The sequence below is a fragment of the Pimephales promelas genome, chromosome 14 (genome assembly GCF_988280905.1).
Source record: "Pimephales promelas chromosome 14, fPimPro1.hap1.1, whole genome shotgun sequence".
In the NCBI taxonomy this organism is placed as follows: domain Eukaryota; kingdom Metazoa; phylum Chordata; class Actinopteri; order Cypriniformes; family Leuciscidae; genus Pimephales; species Pimephales promelas.
Window position 1 is genome coordinate 268,641 of NC_142782.1, and position 24,525 is coordinate 293,165.

A 24,525-nucleotide genomic window follows, 5' to 3' on the forward strand; every position below is an offset into this window, starting at 1 on the left:
TGACTCGATCCAATCAGGTTGATGGATAAAAATAAAATTAAAACAAGCATGTAACGAGTAACGACAAACAGAAGGAAAATAGCGGAGAAAAAGTACCGATACATCACTTAAAATGTACTCAAGTAAAAGTAAAATTACACAATTTTAAACTTGCTCAAAAAAGTACAATTTCTGAAAAAAAAACTACTTACCCAGATAGCAATGAGTCGGCGGGCCGCCTTCGTTCCGCGGCCGGCCAGCCTTCAGCGGCCCGTCGGAGGCAAACGCTTTTTTCGAGCGACCTGCCCGCCGCTTATTGCACTATATTTATTTAAATATGTATAGCATGCAGTTTATCAAGACTAATGATTGCTCAAACCAGACAAATTTCCAATTTACATTTTATTTCCACATTTGAAAGTACAGTAACTGTCATTAAACAACATGTCAGATCACTGAAATATAACAGAAAAATACAAATACGCAGCTTTCCAATACATTTTTGGTTAAAAAACACTATTTATATATATAGAACACTGTATAACACTTACAATACTTGCTAATAACATAAAGAGGTCAGCTCTGGGATGAAAATAATTACCAGGAAACACAAGTAATGAGAATATTTGGTACCAAAGAAAGTGAAGGACACTAAATAATTTGAGAATATACCATTATAACTGCAATGCTGACCTGTGGCACAAGGACTTACAAGCTATATTTAACAATAGAATAACAGTTAAGCACTGTGACAGAATAAAGTAGAATATTTGGTACCAGGTAATGTACCAAGTATTAGAGGTATGAAATAGTTTTCCAAGCTATTTTTAATAGAATAACAGTTAAGCACACTGATAGGATGAAAGTAGAATTTTTGGTACTAGTTAATGTGCAAAATCAAATATCAGGCATGAAACAGGATTTGCAAACTATAATAGGCTCTATGCACGATCGCTTCCGGGTTTGTCTCAGGACGCCCAGTTACATCCGGTGCGGCGTCAGAAGCCGGTTTTGCATTAGGTGGAGATAGTGGCAAGTTACACTCACTGTTTACAAAAAATTCTTGCGGTTAACGTGAGTGTCAATAACACTGTGAGGAAGTGAAAAGTGAAGGAAAATGAATTTTATTAAAGTTATGCCGCTGTATACTTTGCCTGCAGAATGCGCTTGTGGAAGTAAAGAAGCTGGCTGAGATTCTTTCGGACATACGTCAGCAGGGTTCATAGAGCATGTAGAATCGTTAAGCACTGACGGAATGAAATAAGCCAATACTAAAGTCACGGCAAGTGGAATATTTGATACCAGATAATGTGCAGAAATCAAGTATTAGATGTATAATCTAGGATTTACAAGCTATATTTAAATAGAAGAGTTAAGCAGTGTAACAAGCCTTTTTTAGATGTCTTGAAGTTACTGTCTGCAGGATAAAAAAGGGTTTCAGTTGTCAAGTGATGCTGGGGTGTCAGTAGTCAGCCTAGGTTTAAGGGGTCGGCTGAGCGGTGCCTTTTTCCACCTGTACGGTCAGATGCTCCTTTCAGGTGATGTGTAACGTTAACCTGGATCGCCTCATCAGTGGCATCCTGGGTCGCCGGGTTCTTCCGGATGACTCCTGTAGAAAATAAAGATCTGTCATTCCATTTGAAAGGCATAAAGTCATACACATCTACTTAAATATAAAAAAAAATATCCAACTTACTTTGAACAATGGTCTTCAGGAACATGTCTCTAAAACATGCTTTATCCCCTACACCAGACCAGGTTATATTGATGGAAAGGTGATTAGAGAAGATACTCTGAAGCATTCGACACACGGTTGTCTTTAGGTCCCTCTCACATTTGATTGTCAAAAAACCAAAGCTGAAAATACAAAAACAAAAAAAAATGTAACAAATTACATTTATCTGAAGCTTCTCATAAATTTAAAATGTAACAGGGTGTGGATTCAGACTGTAGAATATGCAGTGTACAATCTTAATTTTACTTTTTAGAAAGGAAAAAAGAAACTTTTTTTTTTTTACTATGGCATTATAAACGAAATCAGAACACTTACAAATTGTTCCTGGAGCTCTTTATCCTGCCTCATACTGTTGTCTGCCTTCCTGGGTGTCTAGGGGGAGTAACAGATCCCCTGGCAGGGATAACTCTCCAACAGACACATTAGCACTCAAAATGTTGCAGCGTAGGGTCAATTTTGTTGTCCATGCTACGCACAACATCACCAAACTCTCCAAGACGTCGCAGCATTGGGGTCTGACCTGCACCTACAGGGCTTCCCAGAATAAAAGAATAAAGTAGTCAGTCCGGGTCCCTCAACTACTAAACTATGACAGTTATATCTAGGTCTACTACATGTACAGATGGGCCCCGTTGGGAATTAAACCAACAACCAACGCTTAAGTTGTACGTGATTGCCCAGTGTGAGCAAACGTCTTCAACATTATCCCATATTGCTTCACCTGCTCTTGAAGTGAGCCACTGTCATCTGACGCTTCAAAATGAAAGGCATATGGTAATTCTGGACCTACATCACACACAAAAAAGTTAAATTTAAGAAAGAGTGCATATTCTCAACTTGTCAATCAAACATGTCTGACCAACAGAGAACCACCCGCCCACTGCGGAACGTTTGTGTCAAAATGATTCAATCAACAAAAAAAATTGAACTTCAACTCTTTTTGCACTTCAAAAAAAAAAAAAAGGATTCAATCAAAACAATTTGAAATTCTACATTTTTTTCACTTCAAATAAAAAAATTTTCTTCAATTTTTTTTTTTTTTGCTTTTGAACAGTTTTTTCTTTGATTGAAAATTTTTTTTTTTTTGATTGAAACAACTTTTTTGGAATTGAATGATTAAGACACAAATGTCCTACCCATGTATGGCCCAAACACAAAAAAGATTACTTCAATCAAAGAGAACATTTTCAATTAAAACAAAAGGTGTTCAAATGCAATTTGTGGAGTCTCAAATATTTTATTTGCATTCAAAAATGATTTTCTATATTTGAAAATGTTTATCTTTTCATTGAAGTGACTTTTGTATTGATTCTGTTGTTTGTTTGTTTGAAGCAACTTCTTTTTTGATTGAATGATAAAGACACAAATGTCCTACCCATTATATGGTCCAATCAAAAACAATGTTACTTTAATTAAAAAGGTTGCTTTAAACAAAAAAAAAAATGGACTTCTATCAAAGAAAACATTTTCAATCAAAGAAAAGCAGTGTTCAAATGTATTTTTTTTAGTCTCAAATATATTTTTGGATTCAAATACATTTTTTCTTTGATTGAAAAGTTTTTTTTTCATTGAAGTGAAGGTTTTTTTAATTGAAAATATTTTTTTTGATTGAATAATAAAGACACAAATCTACCTTCATAAACTAGCAGCATACTTGTTCGGACAAACAAAATAATTTACACAACCTATACACATTATAATATATTATTATACAAGTTATGTAAAGCTTTGGCTAACTACTGTAAGAAGCTAATTATTACATTTCTACATGTAACGTTACTAGCAGCATTGCTTAACCTCAGTGTGTCCTAACAAAGGCAAAACAGCATGTGTTAGCTAAAACGTGCTAACGTTAGCCACTCTAGCAACAGGACTAGCAGTTAGGGTTGCAAACCGTTCCGTATAATACGGAATCGTTCCGTATTTGTCACATAAAAGTCTTGTTCCGTATTGAACTGATACGGAACGCACTTTGTTCCGTATTTTTGAGAATCAGTTCAGTGCAAATCCATGACAGACACATCTTCTAATATATCTCAGACAGACTATGAATGAAGACCTCACCAGTTGAGCCAGTCCACTCGTGATCGACTAGTTTTACCGCAAATTAGTTAAAATATCCTCTAATCTAGAGCGATCTTGCCTGCGAGCTTGAGCTTCTAACGGACGCAAAACCAGGACTGGAGTCAGACCACATTACTCTCTGCACTCTAAGCCTTCTGTTATCACTCCGATTTCGTCCACTACGGGTTTTCCAGTCTCACTCAGACAGAAAGATAATCTTATGTTTTACTGACTGCTCCCCCGCAAGATTTTTTTTTTTTTTTTTTTTTTTTTACACATTTTTAGGTTAAATGCATCAGATCATATCAAAATTAAGAGCTTCAACCCATGAACTGCTCGTTAAACAAAGATAAAGCATTGATTTGTACTAGGACAATAAAGAGGGCTCAAACATCTTTTTAGTTGTGAGTCTCAGTCTACATTACATAATAAATGGTGTTTTCGGATGCCAAACAATTATTATTATAATGTAATAATGATTTATATAATTATTTATTCCTATGACGTAAAATCCATATAGCCTATAGGCTACTATATAAATGAAAGGAATATTTCAAAAGTATATTTTAATCAACATTACACTACAGTATAATATAGGAAAATTAAAATACTTTTGTCCTATTTCTACACTTACAAGAAATAAACCCTTGAGATTTTATTTTAGGAGAAAACAGATGGCCATGCTGATCGGGTTCATTGTTGGCAAAATGATCATGACAGCCTTCATATATCTATAATATGTGGTACAGTCATTGATTAGGCATACTTTGCTATTCTATAAATTAATATAGGCTTAATAAGTGATTATAATATGCTATATGAATTCCAAGGGTCATTACCGAATCCCCCCGTTCCTTATTTCGAAATCAGAAAGTTGGCAGCCCTACTAGCAGCATACTGCAAGAACAAAGATGACTAACTTAGCATATTTTAAAAAGACAAAATAAAAACAATGGAAACATAATACTGCGTTACACAAAAAGGAAACATATACTTACTTAAACGACTGTCGATGACTTTGCTAGCTAGCAAACTGTGGGCTGTGCTAGTAGTAACTTCGGCAATCTTCTTCTTCTTCTCTTGATTATTGTCGGATCCGTGCATACCGCCACCTACTGTACACGAGTTTGTAACTTCATGCCATGTTCTAACCTATGGTTCTAACTTCTAAGTCTAACCATAGACCGTACGTAGACAGTAAAAGAGAGACCGTAAAAAAAAGTTCTAACTGCGGCAAACTGATAGTCATATTGTTAGGGGCTCAGTGGCTCCAGTGTGTCATCGAGCCCCCGTTTTAACCCCACCAAAAAAAAAATATCCATGAACACAGCAAAACTGTCAATTCAGTACTTCACAGTTCACTAATGTGTTTTAGCTATACATTTGCTATTCACAAAATAGTGAATTAACATTCACAATCTAAATGTTTATGACGTTATGATAAATGTTGGAGGGGGTTTGGAATTATATAAGTATTGCTTCATCCACCTCCTTTTCAAACCATGCACTTTTGTTTATGTAGCCTGTAATGTTGATTTGTGAGAACGAGAATGCGGGTTTGAAATAAACATCATCATCAATGTTTATATTTTTTAAATTGCCTTTAGAATAAATTATATTAAAAAAATGGTTTATTGGTGTGTCAAATGTGCATCAATCAAAGAAATGTAAACAATTTTTACCAGCATAAAATAATTAAATATATTTTACATAGCCTGTATTACTAGCCTATTTAAGTAATTTAAATGTCATTTCCTAAACCTTATAATGGAATCAAGAGTCAAGAATCTGTTATAGCCTAAACCCTTGGAGCAAAACAGCCATGGCTGGTCGATTTTGAGTGTTGAAATCCTTGTATTTCAAAGCGGCTTGCCGCCAGCCGGCCGCGGTCCATGAGGCGGAGGCAACCGCCAATGATAAACAGCTAATGATAACCAGCTAATGACAACCAGCTAATGAAAACCGGCTAATGATAACCGACTAATAAAAAACAGCTAATGAAAACCGGCTAATGATAACCAGCTAATGATAACCAGCCAATGAAAACCGGCTAATGAAAACCGGCTAATAATAACCAGCTAATGATAACCAGCCAATGAAAACCGGCTAATGATAACCGGCTAATGATAACCGACTAATAAAAAACAGCTAATGAAAACCGGCTAATGATAACCAGCTAATAATAACCAGCTAATGAAAACCGGCTAATGATAACCAGCTAATAATAACCAGCTAATGATAACCAGCCAATGAAAACCGGCTAATGATAACCAGCTAATGATAACCAGCCAATGAAAACCAGCTAATGATAACCAGCTAATAATAACCAGCTAATGAAAACCGGCTAATGATAACCAGCTAATAATAACCAGCTAATGATAACCAGCCAATGAAAACCGGCTAATGATAACCAGCTAATAATAACCAGCTAATGAAAACCGGCTAATGATAACCAGCTAATAATAACCAGCTAATGATAACCAGCCAATGAAAACCGGCTAATGGAAACCAGCTAATGATAACCAGCTAATGATAACCAGCCAATGAAAACCAGCTAATGATAACCGGCTAATGAAAACCGGCTAATGATAACCAGCTAATGATAACCAGCTAATGATAACCAGCCAATGAAAACCAGCTAATGATAACCAGCCAATGAAAACCGGCTAATGGAAACCAGCTAATGATAACCAGCTAATGAAAACCGGCTAATGATAACCAGCTAATGAAAACCGGCTAATGATAACCAGCTAATAATAACCAGCTAATGAAAACCGGCTAATGATAACCAGCTAATGATAACCAGCTAATGAAAACCAGCTAATGATAACCAGCTAATGATAACCAGCTAATGAAAACCGGCTAATGATAACCAGCTAATGATAACCAGCTAATGATAACCAGCTAATGAAAACCGGCTAATGATAACCAGCTAATGATAACCAGCTAATGAAAACCGGCTAATGATAACCAGCTAATGATAACCAGCTAATGATAACCAGCTAATGAAAACCGGCTAATGATAACCAGCTAATGATAACCAGCTAATGAAAACCGGCTAATGATAACCAGCTAATGATAACCGGCTAATGAAAACAATTCAACAAATTTTCACACATCAAAAAATAAACACAACCTCACGAAACAACACTGTTTCCGAAACTTTTATTTTACAGTGTTACATAATGTGACCTGTAGTAATAACTATAAATTATGCATAATTACATGCAATTTTAATCCCTGTTCCATAACAAAGCAACCGATTTATAGGAAATGATCGTAGTAAACATCTCAAACCTTTCAGAGAAGAGTAGATGCATTTAATCATGCATCGTGGCTTGTGTTGATGTGTGTGTGAAACTGAGAGCAGGAGCCGATGCATTGTGTGTGATGAGACACCAGGGGGAGCCACTGCAACATCTCCCTGAATCACAGACGGGTTGACAGTACAGTATGCATCACGTGTGTGTGTGTGTGTGTTTCAGGGATGAACACAACGATATCTTGGCAGTGGCTGACTGGGGACAGAAGCTGTCGTTCTACCAGCTCAGTGGGAAACAGGTGTGTGTTACTCTGTCACACTGGACACACACACTCTAGGAGAGGGTCAGTGAGGGTTCTGGGGAGCTGAGGTTTGCATACAGGACACATCATCATTAGTCACGGCTCACCTCACGGCACATATCATAAATATCTCTCCGTGTGTGTGTGTGTGTGTGTGTGTGTGTGTGTGTGTGTGCTGCAATCTGGCGCTTCTACTGACACACAAAACATTGAAACCTGGTAACTCTGTTCGCTCTCTGAGATCATGTCTAAAATAAGCCAATCAGATCAATCAATTATGGCGTATGAAGAGGATGTTATTATAATATCCCCAGGCCTTATTCTGCACGTTCACACACACACACACACACACACACACTAGCGACATTGGGTGGGCGACGCCAACAGAGCCCAGTTGTAACGCACTGGAGAAGATCCAGCTGAGCCTGAAACTGCTCTGAGGTCAGCACTATTGAGCAGAACATGTGAGCGCTGTCTTATAAACACTGACTCAGGAACTGTGGACACTTGAGGAAGAGTTCATCATGATGATGAGATGATCAGTGTGACTCCACAACAACTACACAAACGTCTCCGCTAACATTCAGAAGCTCTCCCTGAGTCTCTCCGGAAGGCGGAGCTAAAGCTGCTGTTACTCCTGATCCTGGATCAGTCAGATCCGCCTGTGCTGTTACTGCCGGAGTCTCTGAAGCACCGCCCTCTTCTGGACGGAGGCGGAGCTAAAGCTGCTGTTACTCCTGATCCTGGATCAGTCAGATCCGCCTGTGCTGTTACTGCCAGAGTCTCTGAAGCACCGCCCTCTTCTGGACGGAGGCGGAGCTAAAGCTACTGTTACTCCTGATCCTGGATCAGTCAGATCCGCCTGTGCTGTTACTGCCGGAGTCTCTGAAGCTCCGCCCTCTTCTGGACGGAGGCGGAGCTGTACATGGAGTCCGCTCTAGTACGTTAAAGTCGTGCAGAAATATGCAGTTTTCCATACGATCTCCATAAACAGGTTTAACAGGAGAGATCATGTGGAGCCGAACATCAGCGTCCTGGAAAACATCGTGATCTTCACAGCTTCGCACATGTCCTGCCCCAGGTGCTCATGGGAAGTGTAGTGATTAAGGGAAAGTATGCAGCGCTCGTTAAGCGACTGTAAAGCTGTGGCCTGCAGTGCTGTCTGAACACACACTTCATTACAGCACTCGTTAAACACACACACACACACACACACTTCATTACAGCACTCGTTAAACACACACACACACACACACACACACTTCATTACTGTGCTGTTCTCAGAGCTCGTTAAACAGTCTACAGGGGAAAGAGTCTCGCTGATGACGGGATTCAAACATCTGAGCTTCAATACACACACACACACACACACACACTGCAATGCATTTTTCTACATGCTCTTCTGACCCTCAGGCATTAGTCATTGCTTTACTGTTTGTGCTGTGTGTCAGATAGGGAAGGACCGGCCGCTGACCTTTGACCCCTGCTGCGTGAGCTTCTTCTCGAAGGGCGAGTACCTGGTGATGAGCGGCTCGGACCGGCGGGCGTCGCTCTACACCCGCGACGGGGTTCGGCTCGGCACCGTGGGGGAGCAGCAGTCCTGGGTCTGGACCTGCCGCGTCAAGCCCGACTCCAACTACGTGGTGCGATGTCCATTAGCGGCGGGAACGTGTCCGCGTTAGGGATTCTCACTATCTTCGTTACTGTAGGATGGAGTATTTCCTTTATACAAAGTGTAAATAATATGAATCGATGTAAATTCACTGTAGCACAATCAGCACATTACAGTTTAAACACTATAACTTACTGTATAAAATAATGTAACAATGCTAAACCTTAAAGGGATACTCCACTTATTTTGGAAATAGGCTCATTTTACAATGACAACTCCCCCAGAGTTAGAGAAACCCTGCTTTAAAGCTTCTAGAAACATTTTCATATGCAAAATATATTATTGTGGGTGAAATATGACACTCTCTTGACAGTGTTTGTGAGACGTGGTTCGTTTCTCGGCTGTTCTCGCCTCTATTTAAGGCAGTATATTAATAGTAGATTAGAGGTGTAACATGTTACAGTGCATATGCAATCAGAGACTGAGATGTGCGAGAACGGGAGTTTATTAGTCGTGTGAAAACCATCCCGAGCGACAAATCACAACTCTGCTTTTCCCTAAATTTTATAGAGCATTAGCTGAAGACGTGTCTGACGTGAGTCTGTGTGTGCCGCAGGTTTTAGGCTGTCAGGACGGCACCATCGCCTTCTTCCAGCTCATCTTCAGCACGGTTCATGGCTTATACAAGGACCGCTATGCCTACAGGGACAGCATGACAGACGTCATCGTGCAGCACCTCATCACCGAGCAGAAAGGTGCCGTGACATCACACATGACATCATCACATTCACACATGCCACTCTCAAACACAGATAACCGTACTGCCCTACAAAGCAAAAAGGCAGTAACTACGCAGAGTGCAGAACTGAGAAAAATGACTTTTGCTAGGGCTTTTTGCAGTTACTGTACAAACGACTACCATTTTTCTCTAAAACGAGACGCATTTAAGATAAGATGTTTTGTCACATAACAAGGGATCCCTTGAATGTCATTAAAATTGTAATAATTAATGCTTTTCCAAAACTGCAGTTACTGCCTTTTTGCTTTGTAGGGCAGCGTAGGAATCAGACGATATACCTTCAGGAGACATAATAAGGGGAATATATATGTCTTTGCTTTCTTTATATGTGTGTGTGTGTGTGTGTGTGTGTGTTTATTTCAATAGCCACTCTCTGAATGCGTGATGTAATGTGTTCAGTCTCTGATGATTGCTCCGGCTAACACGTGTGAGCACGAGATCCTGAAGCGCGTCCGGGCGGGTGGAGGGGTCTGTCCCAGAATTCCTTGTGATAGTCTTGAATGTGATCCATATCTGTGCTTTCTTGAATTTTTGCCAGTGCGAATAAAATGCCGTGAGTTGGTGAAGAAGATCGCCATCTACCGCAGCCGACTGGCCATCCAGCTCCCGGAGAAGATCCTGATCTACGAGCTTCACTCCGACGACTCCAACGACATGCACTACCGCGTCAAAGAGAAGATCTGCAGACGCTTCGAGTGCAACCTGCTGGTCGTCTGCTCACAGCACATCATTCTCTGTCAGGTAAACACACTGGTGATGTCATGTGACCCTGCTGAATGTGCCGAGTCATGTGATGCCACATCAGATCCACCGGTGAATGATGGAGATTTCAGTTTTTTCCTCAAGCTTAAGAACATTTGCATGAAGATCAACAAGAGAAGTGAGAGGATATTCCTGTATGGATTTGGCGTCATGTGACGGCGCAGCGAGAGCTATAAAGAGACGCTGGCTCATAACAGCGTTAGCTTCTGGTCTTCAGCAATATTAAATATAATATATTTGCCTTGTTGACGATATTAAAGAGCTTCGTCGAGCGCAGAGCCGTCTCCGCTCCACTGGACAGGGCCTCCTCCTCCTCCTCCTCCTCCTCCTCCTCCTCCTCCTCCTCAGGCCCCGCTCTGGCCTTCTGCCCTATTTGGCAATGCAGTCAACACTGTCGGAGAGAGCTTTCAGGGTTCCCTTCAGAACAGGCAGATCTGTGGAGCCCGCTGTCATGTGACCCCAATCAAGATTAGGCTAGTCCCACACAGACACGTCTCGCAGTGTCGTCTTCCGTTAAAGTTTTGCTGTTTTTGACGTTGACAAGCTGTTTTGGCTTCTTGTTTTGTCTATTTATTTGCTCTCACAACAAGCCCTGTGAGCAAAACACATTCAGAATTTGTTCAATAAACACAGCAAAAAACTATTTTAATAAAAACAGCAAAAAAAATTGTGTATAAAAAATCCAACCATCAACTATGAACACTTTATAATAAAAAATAATGCATTGTTTTTACCAAAATGAGATTTTCTGCATTGAAGACTGAAAGCATCTATCTTGACGGTTGTATTTCAAGCCTGATTGTGAGTGAACACACACTCGAGTGTGTATGATCTCATATGAAAGAAGCGCGGTCACACACATTATCAGAGCTGATCAAACACTCCACTGTACTGACACTGAGACTCGGAGATGACCCGCTCTCTCGTGACATGAAGCAGCCTGGTCAACACACACACACACACACACACACACGCACACACACACACACACGCTCATGTTAATCACGGTTACATTGAGTGTTTGACGGCCTTCTTTCTCTTTTAGATAAATAACAGCAAGTGGCATTTTATTTAATTCACAGTCATTTTGTAGTTGTGATTACAGGAGCTGTCTGAATATCATTTACATGTAAATGAAGGAGAAAGTGAGAAAAAGTTTAATTTTAAAACCTGTGTGTCTCTCTCTGTATGTCTCTCTGTGTGTGTGTGTGTGTGTGTGTGTGTGTGTGTGTGTGTGTCTCTCTCTCTCTCTCTCTCTCTCTCTCTCTCTCTCTCTCTCTCTCTCTCTCTGTGTGTGTGTGTGTGTGTGTGTGTGTGTAGGAGAAGCGGCTGCAGTGTCTGTCGTTCACGGCTGTTAGGGAGAAGGAGTGGCTGATGGAGTCTCTGATCCGCTATATTAAAGTGATCGGCGGGCCGGCGGGGCGAGAGGGGCTCCTGGTGGGGCTGAAGAACGGAGCCGTATGTTGAGACCAATGATGTTCGCTTATACACTTCTGCACAGAACTCTATGGGTTTAAAGAACTCTTCCTGACAAAAAGAAAATAATGCATTTAATCCATTTTGGAATAAAGCTTTAAATAACAAAATGTGGAAAAGTGAAGTGATGGACACTTTCTAGATGCACTGTATATTGAAGCTTTTCTTGAAAACTGTGTGTGTGTGTGTGTGCAGATCCTGCAGATCTTCGTGGATAACCCGTTCTCCATCACGCTGCTGAAGCAGAACACATCTGTGCGCTGTCTGGACATGAGCTCGTCTCGCAGCAAACTGGCCGTGGTGGACGAGCACAACACATGCCTGGTGTACGACATACACACCAGAGAGCTGCTCTTCCAGGTCACCATCACACACACACACACACACACACACACACACACACACACACACCAGAGATCTGCTCTTCCAGGTCACCATCACACACACACACACACACACACACACACACACACCAGAGAGCTGCTCTTCCAGGTCACCATCACACACACACACACACACACACACACACACACACACCAGAGAGCTGCTCTTCCAGGTCACCATCACACACACACACACACACACACACACCAGAGAGCTGCTCTTCCAGGTCACCATTACACACACACTGTCACACACTCTACCTTCCTTGTGATCTGGCCTGTCAGCTGACTGAGTGTGTGTGTGTGTGTGTGTGTGTGTGCAGGAGCCCAATGCCAACAGCGTGGCGTGGAACACCCAGTGTGAGGACATGCTGTGCTTCTCTGGCTCTGGGCAGCTGAACATCAAGGCCAGCAGTTTCCCCGTACACCAGCAGAAGCTGCAGGGCTTCGTCGTGGGCTACAACGGCTCCAAGATCTTCTGCCTGCACGTGTACGCCATGGCTGCGGTCGAGGTGCCTCAGGTGCGGCACAGGAAGTGATGTCAGAAGACACACACATGTGGTTCCTGGTCGACGCGTTCTATTGGTTCTGGAACGAGTTAATCCCTAACCATAACATAACCATAAATATAATGGCCAATATCTGCCAATGGGGTCCGAAAAATAAACTTCAAATTCAAAGGAAAACGAGATTATTTTTCTGACAGCACTGACAGATATTTGTCATGTTTTTAGTACAGACACGCTTGATTTCGATAAATTCTTCAGAAAACAAGACTTTCTCCAGTAAATGGATCTTGATTTAAGAATGTTTCGATATTTTTGCCGGAAAACAAATATCTAAACGTCTAGTTTCTGTGAATAGATGACCCTGGTGTAAAGTAAGCATGTATGCTGTGGTGTGTGCAGTCGGCCCCGATGTACCAGTACCTGGAGCGCCGCATGTTTCAGGAGGCCTATCAGATCGCCTGTCTGGGGGTGACGGACCGCGACTGGAGGGATCTGGCCACCGAGGCCCTCGAGGGACTCGACTTCCACACCGCCAAGAAAGTGAGTCCCAGCCAGCGCTGCACTGCTACACTCCTGCGGTGATCAGGACGCTTCCTCACATCTCCCGTTTGTGTTTCTCTCCAGGCGTTCATCAGGGTTCGAGATCTGCGCTATCTGGAGCTCATCAGCAGCATCGAGGCAAGACCTGGTGTAGTTGGGGAGGTGTAGTTGGGGAGGTGGAGCTGGGGAGGTGGAGATGGGGAGGTGGAGATGGGGAGGTGGAGTTGGAGTTGGGGAGGTGGAGTTGGGGAGGTGGAGTTGGGGAGGTGGAGATGGGGAGGTGGAGTTGGAGTTGGGGAGGTGGAGTTGGGGAGGTGGAGATGGGGAGGTGGAGTTGGGGAGGTGGAGTTGGGGAGGTGGAGTTGGGGAGGTGGAGTTGGGAGGTGGAGCTGGGGAGGTGGAGTTGGGGAGGTGGAGTTGGGAGGTGGAGTTGGGGAGGTGGAGTTGGGAGGTGGAGCTGGGGAGGTGGAGCTGGGGAGGTGGAGTTGGGAGGTGGAGCTGGGGAGGTGGAGATGGGGAGGTGGAGTTGGGGAGGTGGAGTTGGGGAGGTGGAGTTGGGGAGGTGGAGTTGGGGAGGTGGAGTTGGGAGGTGGAGTTGGGAGGTGGAGTTGGGGAGGTGGAGTTGGGGAGGTGGAGTTGGGGAGGTGGAGTTGGGAGGTGGAGCTGGGGAGGTGGAGCTGGGGAGGTGGAGTTGGGAGGTGGAGCTGGGGAGGTGGAGATGGGGAGGTGGAGTTGGGGAGGTGGAGTTGGGGAGGTGGAGTTGGGGAGGTGGAGTTGGGGAGGTGGAGTTGGGAGGTGGAGCTGGGGAGGTGGAGTTGGGGAGGTGGAGATGGGGAGGTGGAGTTGGGAGGTGGAGCTGGGGAGGTGGAGTTGGGGAGGTGGAGCTGGGGAGGTGGAGTTGGGGAGGTGGAGATGGGGAGGTGGAGCTGGGGAGGTGGAGTTGGGGAGGTGGAGTTGGGGAGGTGGAGTTGGGGAGGTGGAGTTGGGGAGGTGGAGTTGGGGAGGTGGAGCTGGGGAGGTGGAGATGGGGAGGTGGAGATGGGGAGGTGGAGCTGGGGAGGTGGAGATGGGGAGGTGGAGTTGGGGAGGTGGAGTTGGGGAGGTGGAGCTGGGGAGGTGGAGATGGGGAGGTGGAGTTGGGGAGGTGGAGTTGGGGAGGTGGAGTTGGGGAGGTGGAGTTGGGGAGGTGGAGTTGGGAGGTGGAGCTGGGGAGGTGGAGATGGGGAGGTGGAGTTGGGGAGGTGGAGTTGGGGAGGTGGAGTTGGGGAGGTGGAGTTGGGGAGGTGGAGCTGGGGAGGTGGAGTTGGGGAGGTGGAGTTGGGGAGGTGGAGATGGGGAGGTGGAGTTGGAGTTGGGGAGGTGGAGTTGGGGAGGTGGAGTTGGGGAGGTGGAGCTGGGGAGGTGGAGGGTTCACAAGAACTCTAATAATGAAACACTGAACCACACTATTTAAATGATGAGCCAGCAATCTCATTGGCTGCAGGATCAGCCAATCAGCTTGAGGCATGCGGTTGCGTGATAGAGTCTGCGATAATATGGCGATTGTTGTTTTAATGGTGTGTGATCTGTCATTATCGAGTATATCCCTCACTTTTACAGAAACGGATCTAGAGAGCTTCGCTAGTGCTTTTGCACTGCGTGATTTACTCTATTAAAATCCATTTATAATCCCCTCAATATTCAAGATAATGGGAAAAAATACTTTTATATTTTTTTGTGATTTAATATAGTAAATCATATCAAAGAGTGCCTTTTTTTCTCTCCAAACATCAGCACGATTACAAATGTGATATTGATTTTATACAACAGTTGAATAAACAAGTAGTTCATATTAAGTGACTTACATTTTAGACACAATTTTAGGCCTGTTTTTGCTCCATTTCGCAAAGAAAAAATAGTTCCAAATGAAGCTTCCGGTTGAATCTCAATGACTCACTCATTAACAGAGACTTGCTGCCACCAACTGGCGGTTTTAATTTAACAGTTAAGGTATCTTTTCGTTTTAAAAATCATTTTAATTGTCAATATTCAACTATTTCTGTTTTAAACCATTGTAAACAAGAACTTGTTCTTAATGACTTGCCTATAAATATAAAGAACTAAAAATAAATAAATAAATACATAAACTTCAGTCCTGCATGTGTACCTGCAGTTTAATTGCATTAAATTGGTGAATTGCATTTATTTGGCTCTGTGTTTTCTGCCGGCCTCCAGAGGGCCAGCACAAGAGAATAGAGACTCATACGGAGCAGAGCCTGTGATTGGCCGATACTCAGCTCACGCGTTCCAGAGCAGGAAGCCAATGTCTGCTAGTACATTACAGTGTTGGATGAAAGAAACCCAGTCAAGTTAGGAACGGCTGATCCAAGAATGTTCATGAAAACCATCAACTGTTCCTTTAAAATGCGTAAACGTTAGTGTGTGTGTGTGTGTGTGTGTGTCATTAGGACGGCTTGTGTTCTGGGAAAGAAAGTTTGTGTTGTTCAGAAATGCTTTTGAAGTCTGGAGTTATGAATGGAAACAATGAGCTATTGAGTTTGTGTGTGTGTGTGTGTGTGTGCAGGAGAGGAAGAGGAGGGGTGAGAGTGATCACCAGCTCTTCCTCGCAGATGTTCATCTTTGTGTGTGTGTGTGTGTGTGTGTGTGTGTGCGTGTGCAGGAGAGGAAGAGGAGGGGTGAGAGTGATCACCAGCTCTTCCTCGCAGATGTTTATGCATATCAGGGCAAGTTCCACGAGGCCGCACGACTCTACCGGAGGTGCGGGCAGGACAGCCGAGCGCTCAGCATGTACACCGACCTGCGCATGTTTGAGTACGCCAAGGTGTGTGTCACAGACTCTCTGTCAGCGTAACTTATAAAACAGTCTGTTTAACTGCTGTGCACTTACATTCAATTATCAAGCACTTGATATGAAGTACTCACTGTGTGTGTGTGTGTGTGTGTGTGTGAAGGACTTCCTCGGCTCAGCGGATCCCAAGGACAGTAAACAGCTGATGAAGAAGCAGGCGGACTGGGCAAAGAACAGCCGAGAGCCTCGAGCAGCGGCAGACATGTACCTGACAGCAGGAGAACACATGAAGGCCATCGAGATCATCGGGGAACACGGCTGGATGGACATGTGAGGCACACACACACACACACACACACCTGCAGCCGCTACACCGATTACAGCTGCCTTTATTTCCATAATGAAATTATGAATGAATAATTCAGCCCATGATGATTTACAGCACAGATACAGTATGTGTAAACAGACTCTTGTTTTATACAGACAAACGTAAACCCTCTTGTGTGTGTGTGTGTGTGTGTAGGCTGATGGATGTGGCCCGTAAGCTGGATAAAGCCGAGCGCGAGGCGCTGTCCCGATGTGCGGCGTTCTTCAAGAAGTTCGATCACCACGGTTACGCCGCTGAGATCTATAATAAAATGGGTGATCTGAAGGCACTGGTGCAGCTGCATGTGGACACGAGACACTGGGATGAGGTGTGTGTGTGTGTGATTAATAGAAAATCTGAAACAATTGATTTAACAAAATATGAGTATGAAAACATAAAGCTAACCAACATATTATTGTTATAAGTTATATTATTGGGTCCCACTTTATATTAAGTGGCTTTAAGTACTATGTACTTACATTGAAATTAATAATTTGATACAATGGACTTACATACATGCTTTTACATTGTACTTATATTTTGAAAATACCTGCATGTAATTACAGCTGTAATTAATAAATGTAATTACATTTGTAATTACACAGTTGACCCTTCCCTTACACCTTAACCCACCCTTAAACCGACCTATACAACCACACCTAACCCTAACCCTACCCATATCACTCCTCAATAGCAACAAAAGTGTTTTACAATACAACCTGAACAAAATAAGTACATAGTACTTAAAGCCACTTAATATAAAGTGGGACCTATTGATTAATGTTTTACCCATGGAATAGAATGGATTTCAAAATCACAATTCTTTAATCCAGCTGATTTCCATCCATAAAGCTCAGATAATAATCAGTGGCCTCATGAAATAATGCCTCTAAATCAGCTCCCACTATTATTCCACTTACTGCAGTAACTAATAATCTTCAGAAGAGCTGGTGTGCAGCTCACATGTCCATCAGAGACCCTGACCGTGGTCAGTGAGACGCCGCCTTGCCTGGGGCTGAACACTGACGAAGAGTGTGTGATGTGTGTGTCTGCTTGTTCTCAGGCGTTCTCTCTGTTGGAGAAACACACTCAGTTCAGAGACGAGGTGTATGTGCCGTATGCCCAGTGGCTGGCTGAACACGACCGCTTCGAGGAGGCGCAGAGAGGTCAGTCACACACACACACACACACACACAGGTGCACACATCTCTCCATAGGCGTAATGGTTTTTATACTGTACAAACTGTATATTGGATCCCCTGCCCCTGTCCCTAAACTAAACCTGCCCCTCACAGGAAGAAACAGTCTGCCTTTTTACATTTTCAAAAAAACATTACTTAGTCTGATTTATACGCTGTTTTCCTCATGGGGACCGCTAGCTGAACCCCACAATGTAGGTGATTTTCATGTTTTACTATACTTGTGGGGACACACAATGTAATATAAACATGAACACACACACACACATCATTCACGTCGGACACTCTGGCATGTCAGTTATTCTGCTAATTACAGTTGGCAGATGAACTTTCACATGCTCTGCTCTGCAGCTCTTTACACAATGTGATAATTACACGTGATAATTACACTTCGCTTCACTAAGCCTGCAACACGCTTTATTTTTGTCACAAAACCAATCTTGCTTTGTTTTCAACAAAAATCTCCCAGTAATTCACTGGATGATGGAGGCAGCCAGGATCAGTGGAGATTGTGTCATTAAATTTGATAGTAATTGCATTTGTTGTAAAAATCGTCGTGTTAAATATAAAAAACAGCCACATATGTTTGCTTGTTCATTTTAACAGCTTTAAAATTAATTTTTTAATTATAAAGTGTAAGGGTAAAACCAATGTACATCACTAGAAAAAAATTGAGATACGTATCTATATATACATGAAATAGCACAATATAACTTTGTTTTGTCATTCACAATGTTTTCCATTTCCATGACAACACATCTTTACTGATCAGTGGGTGTGACTGAAGGATTGTGGGTAGTGTAGTTCTTCAGACAAAGCTAATATTACTCTCATTGTAGGTCTGTGTATTATAATAAAAAAATCAGTGTTGGTTCATATACTGGACCTGGAAACATGTGTATTCACACACTTCAGTCTGATCTGTCCCTCTCGAATCCTGTCCTGTGTTCCTGCCTGTGCTGGATGGCCCTAAACCTAACCCAACCCAACCTTAACCTAACTCAAACCTATCCCAAACCAACCCAACCCAAACCTATCCCAACCCAAACCTAACCCAAACCAACCCAAACCTAACCTAACCCAAACCTATCCCAACCCAAACCAACCCAACCCAAACCTATCCCAACCCAACCTAACCCAACTCAACCCAACCCTAACCGAACCCAAACCCAAACCCAAACCCAACCCAACCCAACCCAACCCAACCCAAACCTATCCCAACCCAAACCTATCCCAACCCAAACCTAACCCAACCCAAACCTAACCCAACCCTAACCCAACCCAAACCTAACCCAAACCAACCCAACCCAAACCTATCCCAACCCAACCTAACCCAACTCAACCCAACCCTAACCTAACCCAACCCAACCCAAACCCAGCCTTCCACAGGGCAGGCCGGCAGGCGGAGGCCGTGCGTGTGCTGGAGCAGCTTACCCATAATGCAGTGGTGGAGAGCCGGTTCAGCGATGCCTCGTACTACTATTGGATGCTGTCCATGCAGTGCCTGGACATCGCCAGAGGTGTGTGTGAGCTTTACAGTGAGACACCTGTGTGTTCAGTGGGATGAGTGTGAACACACACACACACATGTGCTCTCTTCTAGAGGACTCAGAGAAGAAGGAGGAGATGCTGAAGAAGTTCCACAGTTTCCAGCACTTGGCGGAGCTGTATCACGTCTACCACTCGGTCCACCGATACATGGTAGGAGTGAGGGACTCGCTGTTTGCAGTGTGTGTTAACGATGTTTCAGGATTCAGTGTTCTGATGGATGTAAGATGTGCTGTTCATGTTTCAGTCGGAGCCCTTCAGTTCCAACATGCCCGAGATCCTCTTCAACATCTCTCGCTTTCTCTTCCACAACCTGACCAGAGACGTTCCCATGGGCATCTCCAAAGTGTATCCACACACACACACACACTGTATTAAGTGTCTGCTGTGTATTTTAGGAGAGTTCAGTGTGTTGAAAAGATCCGAGATGCTTTGGATTCTGGATGTGTTGTGACCAGTGTGGAGGAAAAGTTTAAATGTTTTAAATGTGAACTACAGTTCGCCTCGACTCATCGGCTCTGGTCACACACCGAGCGAGATCTCTACTGTTCAGTGATGTACATCGTAGATGTTGCCGCGTAATAGCTTGTGTCCTTGACGTGAGGTTCAGAGATACGCTGTATGCTCTGGCCAAGCAGAGTAAAGTTCTGGGAGCGTATAAAGTAGCGCGTCACGCCTTCGAGAAGCTGCAGGGCCTGAAGATCCCGTCGCGCTATCAGGAGAGCATGGAGCTGAGCTGCCTAACCGTGCGCTCCAAACCCTACCGGGACAGCGAGGTGAGTGTGTGTGTGTGTGTCACAGCTGTTTACAGGAGGACTGCCTGTTGCTAAAGCTTGTGTGTGCTGCAGGATTTGATCCCGATGTGTTTCCGCTGCTCCACCAACAACCCGTTGCTGAATAACCAGGGCAACTCCTGCATCAACTGCCGACAGCCGTTCATATTCTCTGCCTCCTCTTATGGTGAGCGGCTCATATTCCTGTCATTCAGAACCGGTGTGGTTCAACTAGGAATGCATGAACAGTAGAACATTAGGCTCTGTCTGTTGGTTTGCTGTTCTCTTGTTTCTTCTGGCTCTCAGTCCACCGTCTGGTAAAGCCTAAGGAAGTTTGCCACACTGATTAGATTTGTGAATTGTGTTTTGGCAAACCTTTCCACATTGTTGGTCAAACATGGATGAGATCATCGTCAGAACATGTGTTGTTTGATCGGCCTCTGGAGGATAGCAGGATCTTGGCATTGGTTTCACGTATCTCTGTGGTGTGTGTGCGTTCAGAGGTTCTTCCGCTGGTGGAGTTTTATCTGGAGGAGGACATCTCGGATGAGGAGGCCGTGTCTCTGATCGACCTGGAAGTGCCTCGCGTGGAGAGAAGCGGCGGCTGGCAGGAGATGAGCAGCGGAGGTAACGTCTCTTTCACCTCATGCACATATATATTGTGGCGGCAGGAGCAAACGGATTATGTTTCCGGTGGATTAGGTTTGCCTCAATCACACACACTCCAGTCGGGAACCTGGCAAATGGTGGAGAGTTAAGGGTCGGGCTGGCACTAATTACAAGGGAGAGGCAGCCGTTCCGTCACAGTATATATGCATATATTCGTCCATACGCAGGAGAACGAGCTAAAGAACCGCTTCAGGGAGACTAGAGACTCGTGCGGGGTTCCTACAAGCTGCTTTGACTTTTTTAAATTTAAGTCCAGGAAAACAGCTAGGCCTATATATTTATGAAAATTATTGAAAGACAATATATGTGAAATTAGTGTTTAATTTTATTGATAAAACTATCTTTTCATGCTGCAGCCCGTCTGATATAGATATAGAGCCATCTTGAATGGCTATGAGCGTAATATTCCTCATATTAAAGTATATGATACAGCTTTCATTCTTCAGGTCAATCATATATTCATGGGGGAAATAAGTTTGAATAAGGAAAGCAATATCTTCGTCAGTGTCCTTTCAATGGTTAAAGTTACCACAGTTATTGCTTTTGCTGCAATTTTTTGTACCATTTTGTTTTATTACTTTATTTTTATTTATCTATTTACCTTTTTTATTTGAAAGAAAATATATATATTGTTTTAATAAGTGAGATATCCGATTGTAGTCCTTGCAAAACCAAGTTCTGATGAAGGTCATTGGTTTCTTGTGTAATGAACTGCCCACTGATTTCTTTTGGCTTGATTGGCAAGTGGATAAAGACTAGTGATTGTCTTTTACATTAAAAATGTGTTATTTTATTGTTGTGACATTCCTGTTTTGCTCTCCATCTCTGTCTGCTCCCTATCGCCTGAGTTCTGATTGACAACACCTGTAATCTGGCAGCTCATTAGAGATGGAATATAATGTAAACTCACTGTCTAGTGTACTTCTGTGTGTGTGTGTGTGTGTGTGTGTGTGTGTCAGAATCCCAGTGTCTGAAGCTGGATGATGGGACTGAAGACCCAGAGGATGACCCCTTTACAGCCAAACTCAGCTTTGAGGTGAGACTGACAGATGAAAAAACATGATTTTTCATAAATACACATTCCTGTTATTCCTTCATTTGTAAGAAGACACATCACTTTGGTTATCTTTCATCATAATAACTTGTAATATCCATCTTACCATGTGGAAACCTAAAAAAATTTATCATATCATAGCCATGTTCTCATCACTCAGACGATTCCTCAAACACAGTCACATGACATTGTAGAAACCGTTTCATGTTGCATTGAAATGATGCCAAAGCCACGTTTGTTCTCCTCGTGTGTTACGAGTGCAGCAGTCCATCAGACGAGGCTTGAACCCGGAATAAAAGTGTCTGCCAAATCAATAAACGCTTCCCAGATAACCATTATGTTCTAAAAACGTTTTGTTCACATTCCCATTAAATTATGAAAACGTTATTTATGAATGTTTTCTGAACATTCAAAACATCCAGTTTTAAAAATGGTTATGTGAATGTTAAAGGATTAGTCACTTCAGGATTATAATGTCCTGATAGTTTACTCTCCTCCACATCATCCAAGATGTTCATGCCTTTCCTCCTTCAGTGGAAATGAAGGTTTTTGAGGAACACACTCCAGGATGTTTCTCCATATAGTGTCTTCAATGGGGTCCAACGGGTCGAAGGTCAGATGTGAGTTTCAGTGCAGCTTCAAAGTCTTGACGTGATCCAGCCGAGGAATAAGAGTCTGATCTAAACTAACCAGCCCACATTTACAACAAAATAAACATTTAAATACTTTTAACCACTAATGCTGCTCTTGCTCTCGCTGTGATGCGACACACATTACGTGATCAGGGTGAAAGGTCTGCTTGGTGACTGTGGTCCGACTGACTTGAGATCATTAACAAGCTCCTCCCGTGTGGTTCTGGGCTGATCCCTCACCTTTCTCATGATAATCTTTATCTCATTCCCATGATCATCTTTATCTCATTCCCATGATCATCTTTATCTCATTCCCATGATCATATTTATTTCATTCTCATAATCATCTCATTCTCATGATCATCTTTATTTCATTCTCATAATCATCTCATTCTCGTGATCATCTTTATCTCATTCCCATGATCATCTTTATCTCATTCCCATGATCATCTTTATCTCATTCCCATGATCATCTTTATTTCATTCTCATAATCATCTCATTCTCATGATCATCTTTATTTCATTCACATGATCATCTTTATCTCATTCACATGATCATCTTTATTTCATTCTCATGATCATCTTTATCTCATTCTCATAATCATCTCATTCTCATGATCATCTTTATCTCATTCACATGATCATCTTTATCTCATTCTCATGATCATCTTTATCTCATTCTCATAATCATCTCATTCTCATGATCATCTTTATCTCATTCACATGATCATCTTTATCTCATTCTCATGATCATCTTTATTTCATTCTCATGATCATCTTTATCTCATTCTCATAATCATCTCATTCTCATGATCATCTTTGATCATCTTTATCTCAGTCACATGATCATCTTTATTCCATTCTCATGATCATCTTTATTTCATTCTCATGATCATCTTTATCTCATTCTCATAATCATATCATTCTCATGATCATCTTTGATCATCTTTATCTCAGTCACATGATCATCTTTATCTCAGTCACATGATCATCTTTATCTCATTCTCATGATCATCTTTATCTCATTCCCATGATCATATTTATCTCATTCCCATGATCATCTGTATCTCATTCTCATAATCATCTCATTCTCATGATCATCTTTGATCATCTTTATCTCAGTCACATGATCATCTTTATCTCATTCTCATGATCATCTTTATCTCATTCCCATGATCATTTTTATCTCATTCCCATGATCATCTTTATCTCATTCACATGATCATCTTTATCTCATTCCCATGATCATCTTTATCTCATTCCCATGATCATATTTATTTCATTCTCATGATCATCTTCATCTCATTCTCATGATCATATTTATTTCATTCTCATGATCATCTTTATCTCATTCCCATGATCATCTTTATTTAGCTCCAGACTGAGGGCAATTGATACAAATGACAAAGTCTTCTTCTCCCCAAGCTTCTTGCCGATGGTCTTGTCAGCCACCCGGCCGTGTGCAGGTCTACTGTCCCGGAGGCGTCACAGCTCATGCTGGAGACACAGATTCTGAGGACAGGTGTCGACTGACATTAGGAGTACTTTCTTAAAGTGACAGCACTAATCTGTGCTCCACATGGGCACATGACCAATCTGTGGCAAGCAGAATTCTTGCTGGCTGGAAGGGGAACAAATTGTAAATAACGTTTTCAGACATTATCAAAGACCAGATAACTCTGAATGAACTTTCTATTAGCGTTACTGGAAGAACATTTGTTCATAACTCGGAGAGAGCATTCCTGTCGGCTAGGCTGTGGGTGATGTTGTATAAGTGCTATATAAGTGAAGGTGACCTGACTCGTCTTGTGTGCTGTGATTGACAGCAGGGTGGGCGGGAGTTTGTGCCGGTGGTCGTGAGTCGGCCGGTGTTGAGGTCCATGTCCAGGCGAGATGTTCTGATCAAGCGCTGGCCCAAACCTCTCAGCTGGCAGTACTACCGATCCCTGCTGCCCGACGTCAGCATCACCATGTGTCCGTCCTGCTTTCAGGTACACACACACACACACACACACACAGGCTTCATGTGTTCGGCCTGTTCCCTCTCTGTGATGTTTGATTGCATTGTCTTT

At 42.8% G+C, this 24,525-nt stretch overlaps 1 protein-coding gene and 1 pseudogene across 4 annotated transcripts in view; one reads left to right on the forward strand and one right to left on the reverse strand.

Moving 5' to 3' along the window:
* Nucleotides 1–24,525, forward strand: part of ift122 (intraflagellar transport 122 homolog (Chlamydomonas)) — a 43,846-nt gene that overhangs the window by 18,948 nt on the left and 373 nt on the right. The window contains exons 8-28 of one of the 3 annotated variants that reach the window (XM_039674578.2): nucleotides 7,264–7,339; nucleotides 8,794–8,985; nucleotides 9,571–9,709; nucleotides 10,292–10,494; nucleotides 11,836–11,973; nucleotides 12,187–12,351; nucleotides 12,698–12,895; nucleotides 13,283–13,423; nucleotides 13,508–13,561; nucleotides 16,083–16,244; nucleotides 16,375–16,541; nucleotides 16,735–16,906; nucleotides 17,642–17,744; nucleotides 19,157–19,297; nucleotides 19,381–19,478; nucleotides 19,573–19,673; nucleotides 19,936–20,101; nucleotides 20,174–20,285; nucleotides 20,600–20,725; nucleotides 21,727–21,803; nucleotides 24,283–24,444. In XM_039674578.2, the coding sequence (XP_039530512.2) occupies nucleotides 7,264–7,339; nucleotides 8,794–8,985; nucleotides 9,571–9,709; nucleotides 10,292–10,494; nucleotides 11,836–11,973; nucleotides 12,187–12,351; nucleotides 12,698–12,895; nucleotides 13,283–13,423; nucleotides 13,508–13,561; nucleotides 16,083–16,244; nucleotides 16,375–16,541; nucleotides 16,735–16,906; nucleotides 17,642–17,744; nucleotides 19,157–19,297; nucleotides 19,381–19,478; nucleotides 19,573–19,673; nucleotides 19,936–20,101; nucleotides 20,174–20,285; nucleotides 20,600–20,725; nucleotides 21,727–21,803; nucleotides 24,283–24,444 (2,893 nt within the window). Of the gene's footprint in view, nucleotides 1–7,263; nucleotides 7,340–8,793; nucleotides 8,986–9,570; nucleotides 9,710–10,291; nucleotides 10,495–11,835; nucleotides 11,974–12,186; nucleotides 12,352–12,697; nucleotides 12,896–13,282; nucleotides 13,424–13,507; nucleotides 13,562–16,082; nucleotides 16,245–16,374; nucleotides 16,542–16,734; nucleotides 16,907–17,641; nucleotides 17,745–19,156; nucleotides 19,298–19,380; nucleotides 19,479–19,572; nucleotides 19,674–19,935; nucleotides 20,102–20,173; nucleotides 20,286–20,599; nucleotides 20,726–21,726; nucleotides 21,804–24,279; nucleotides 24,445–24,525 lie in introns of those variants that run through there. The other 2 variants (XM_039674577.2, XM_039674579.2) reach the window with 2 other exon arrangements.
* Nucleotides 374–3,908, reverse strand: LOC120481128 (uncharacterized; annotated as a pseudogene). Its single transcript, XR_016146432.1, has 5 exons — nucleotides 3,779–3,908; nucleotides 2,436–2,500; nucleotides 2,013–2,248; nucleotides 1,676–1,836; nucleotides 374–1,588 (listed from the first exon to the last, which is right to left on the reverse strand). The product of XR_016146432.1 is annotated as an uncharacterized LOC120481128 (transcript).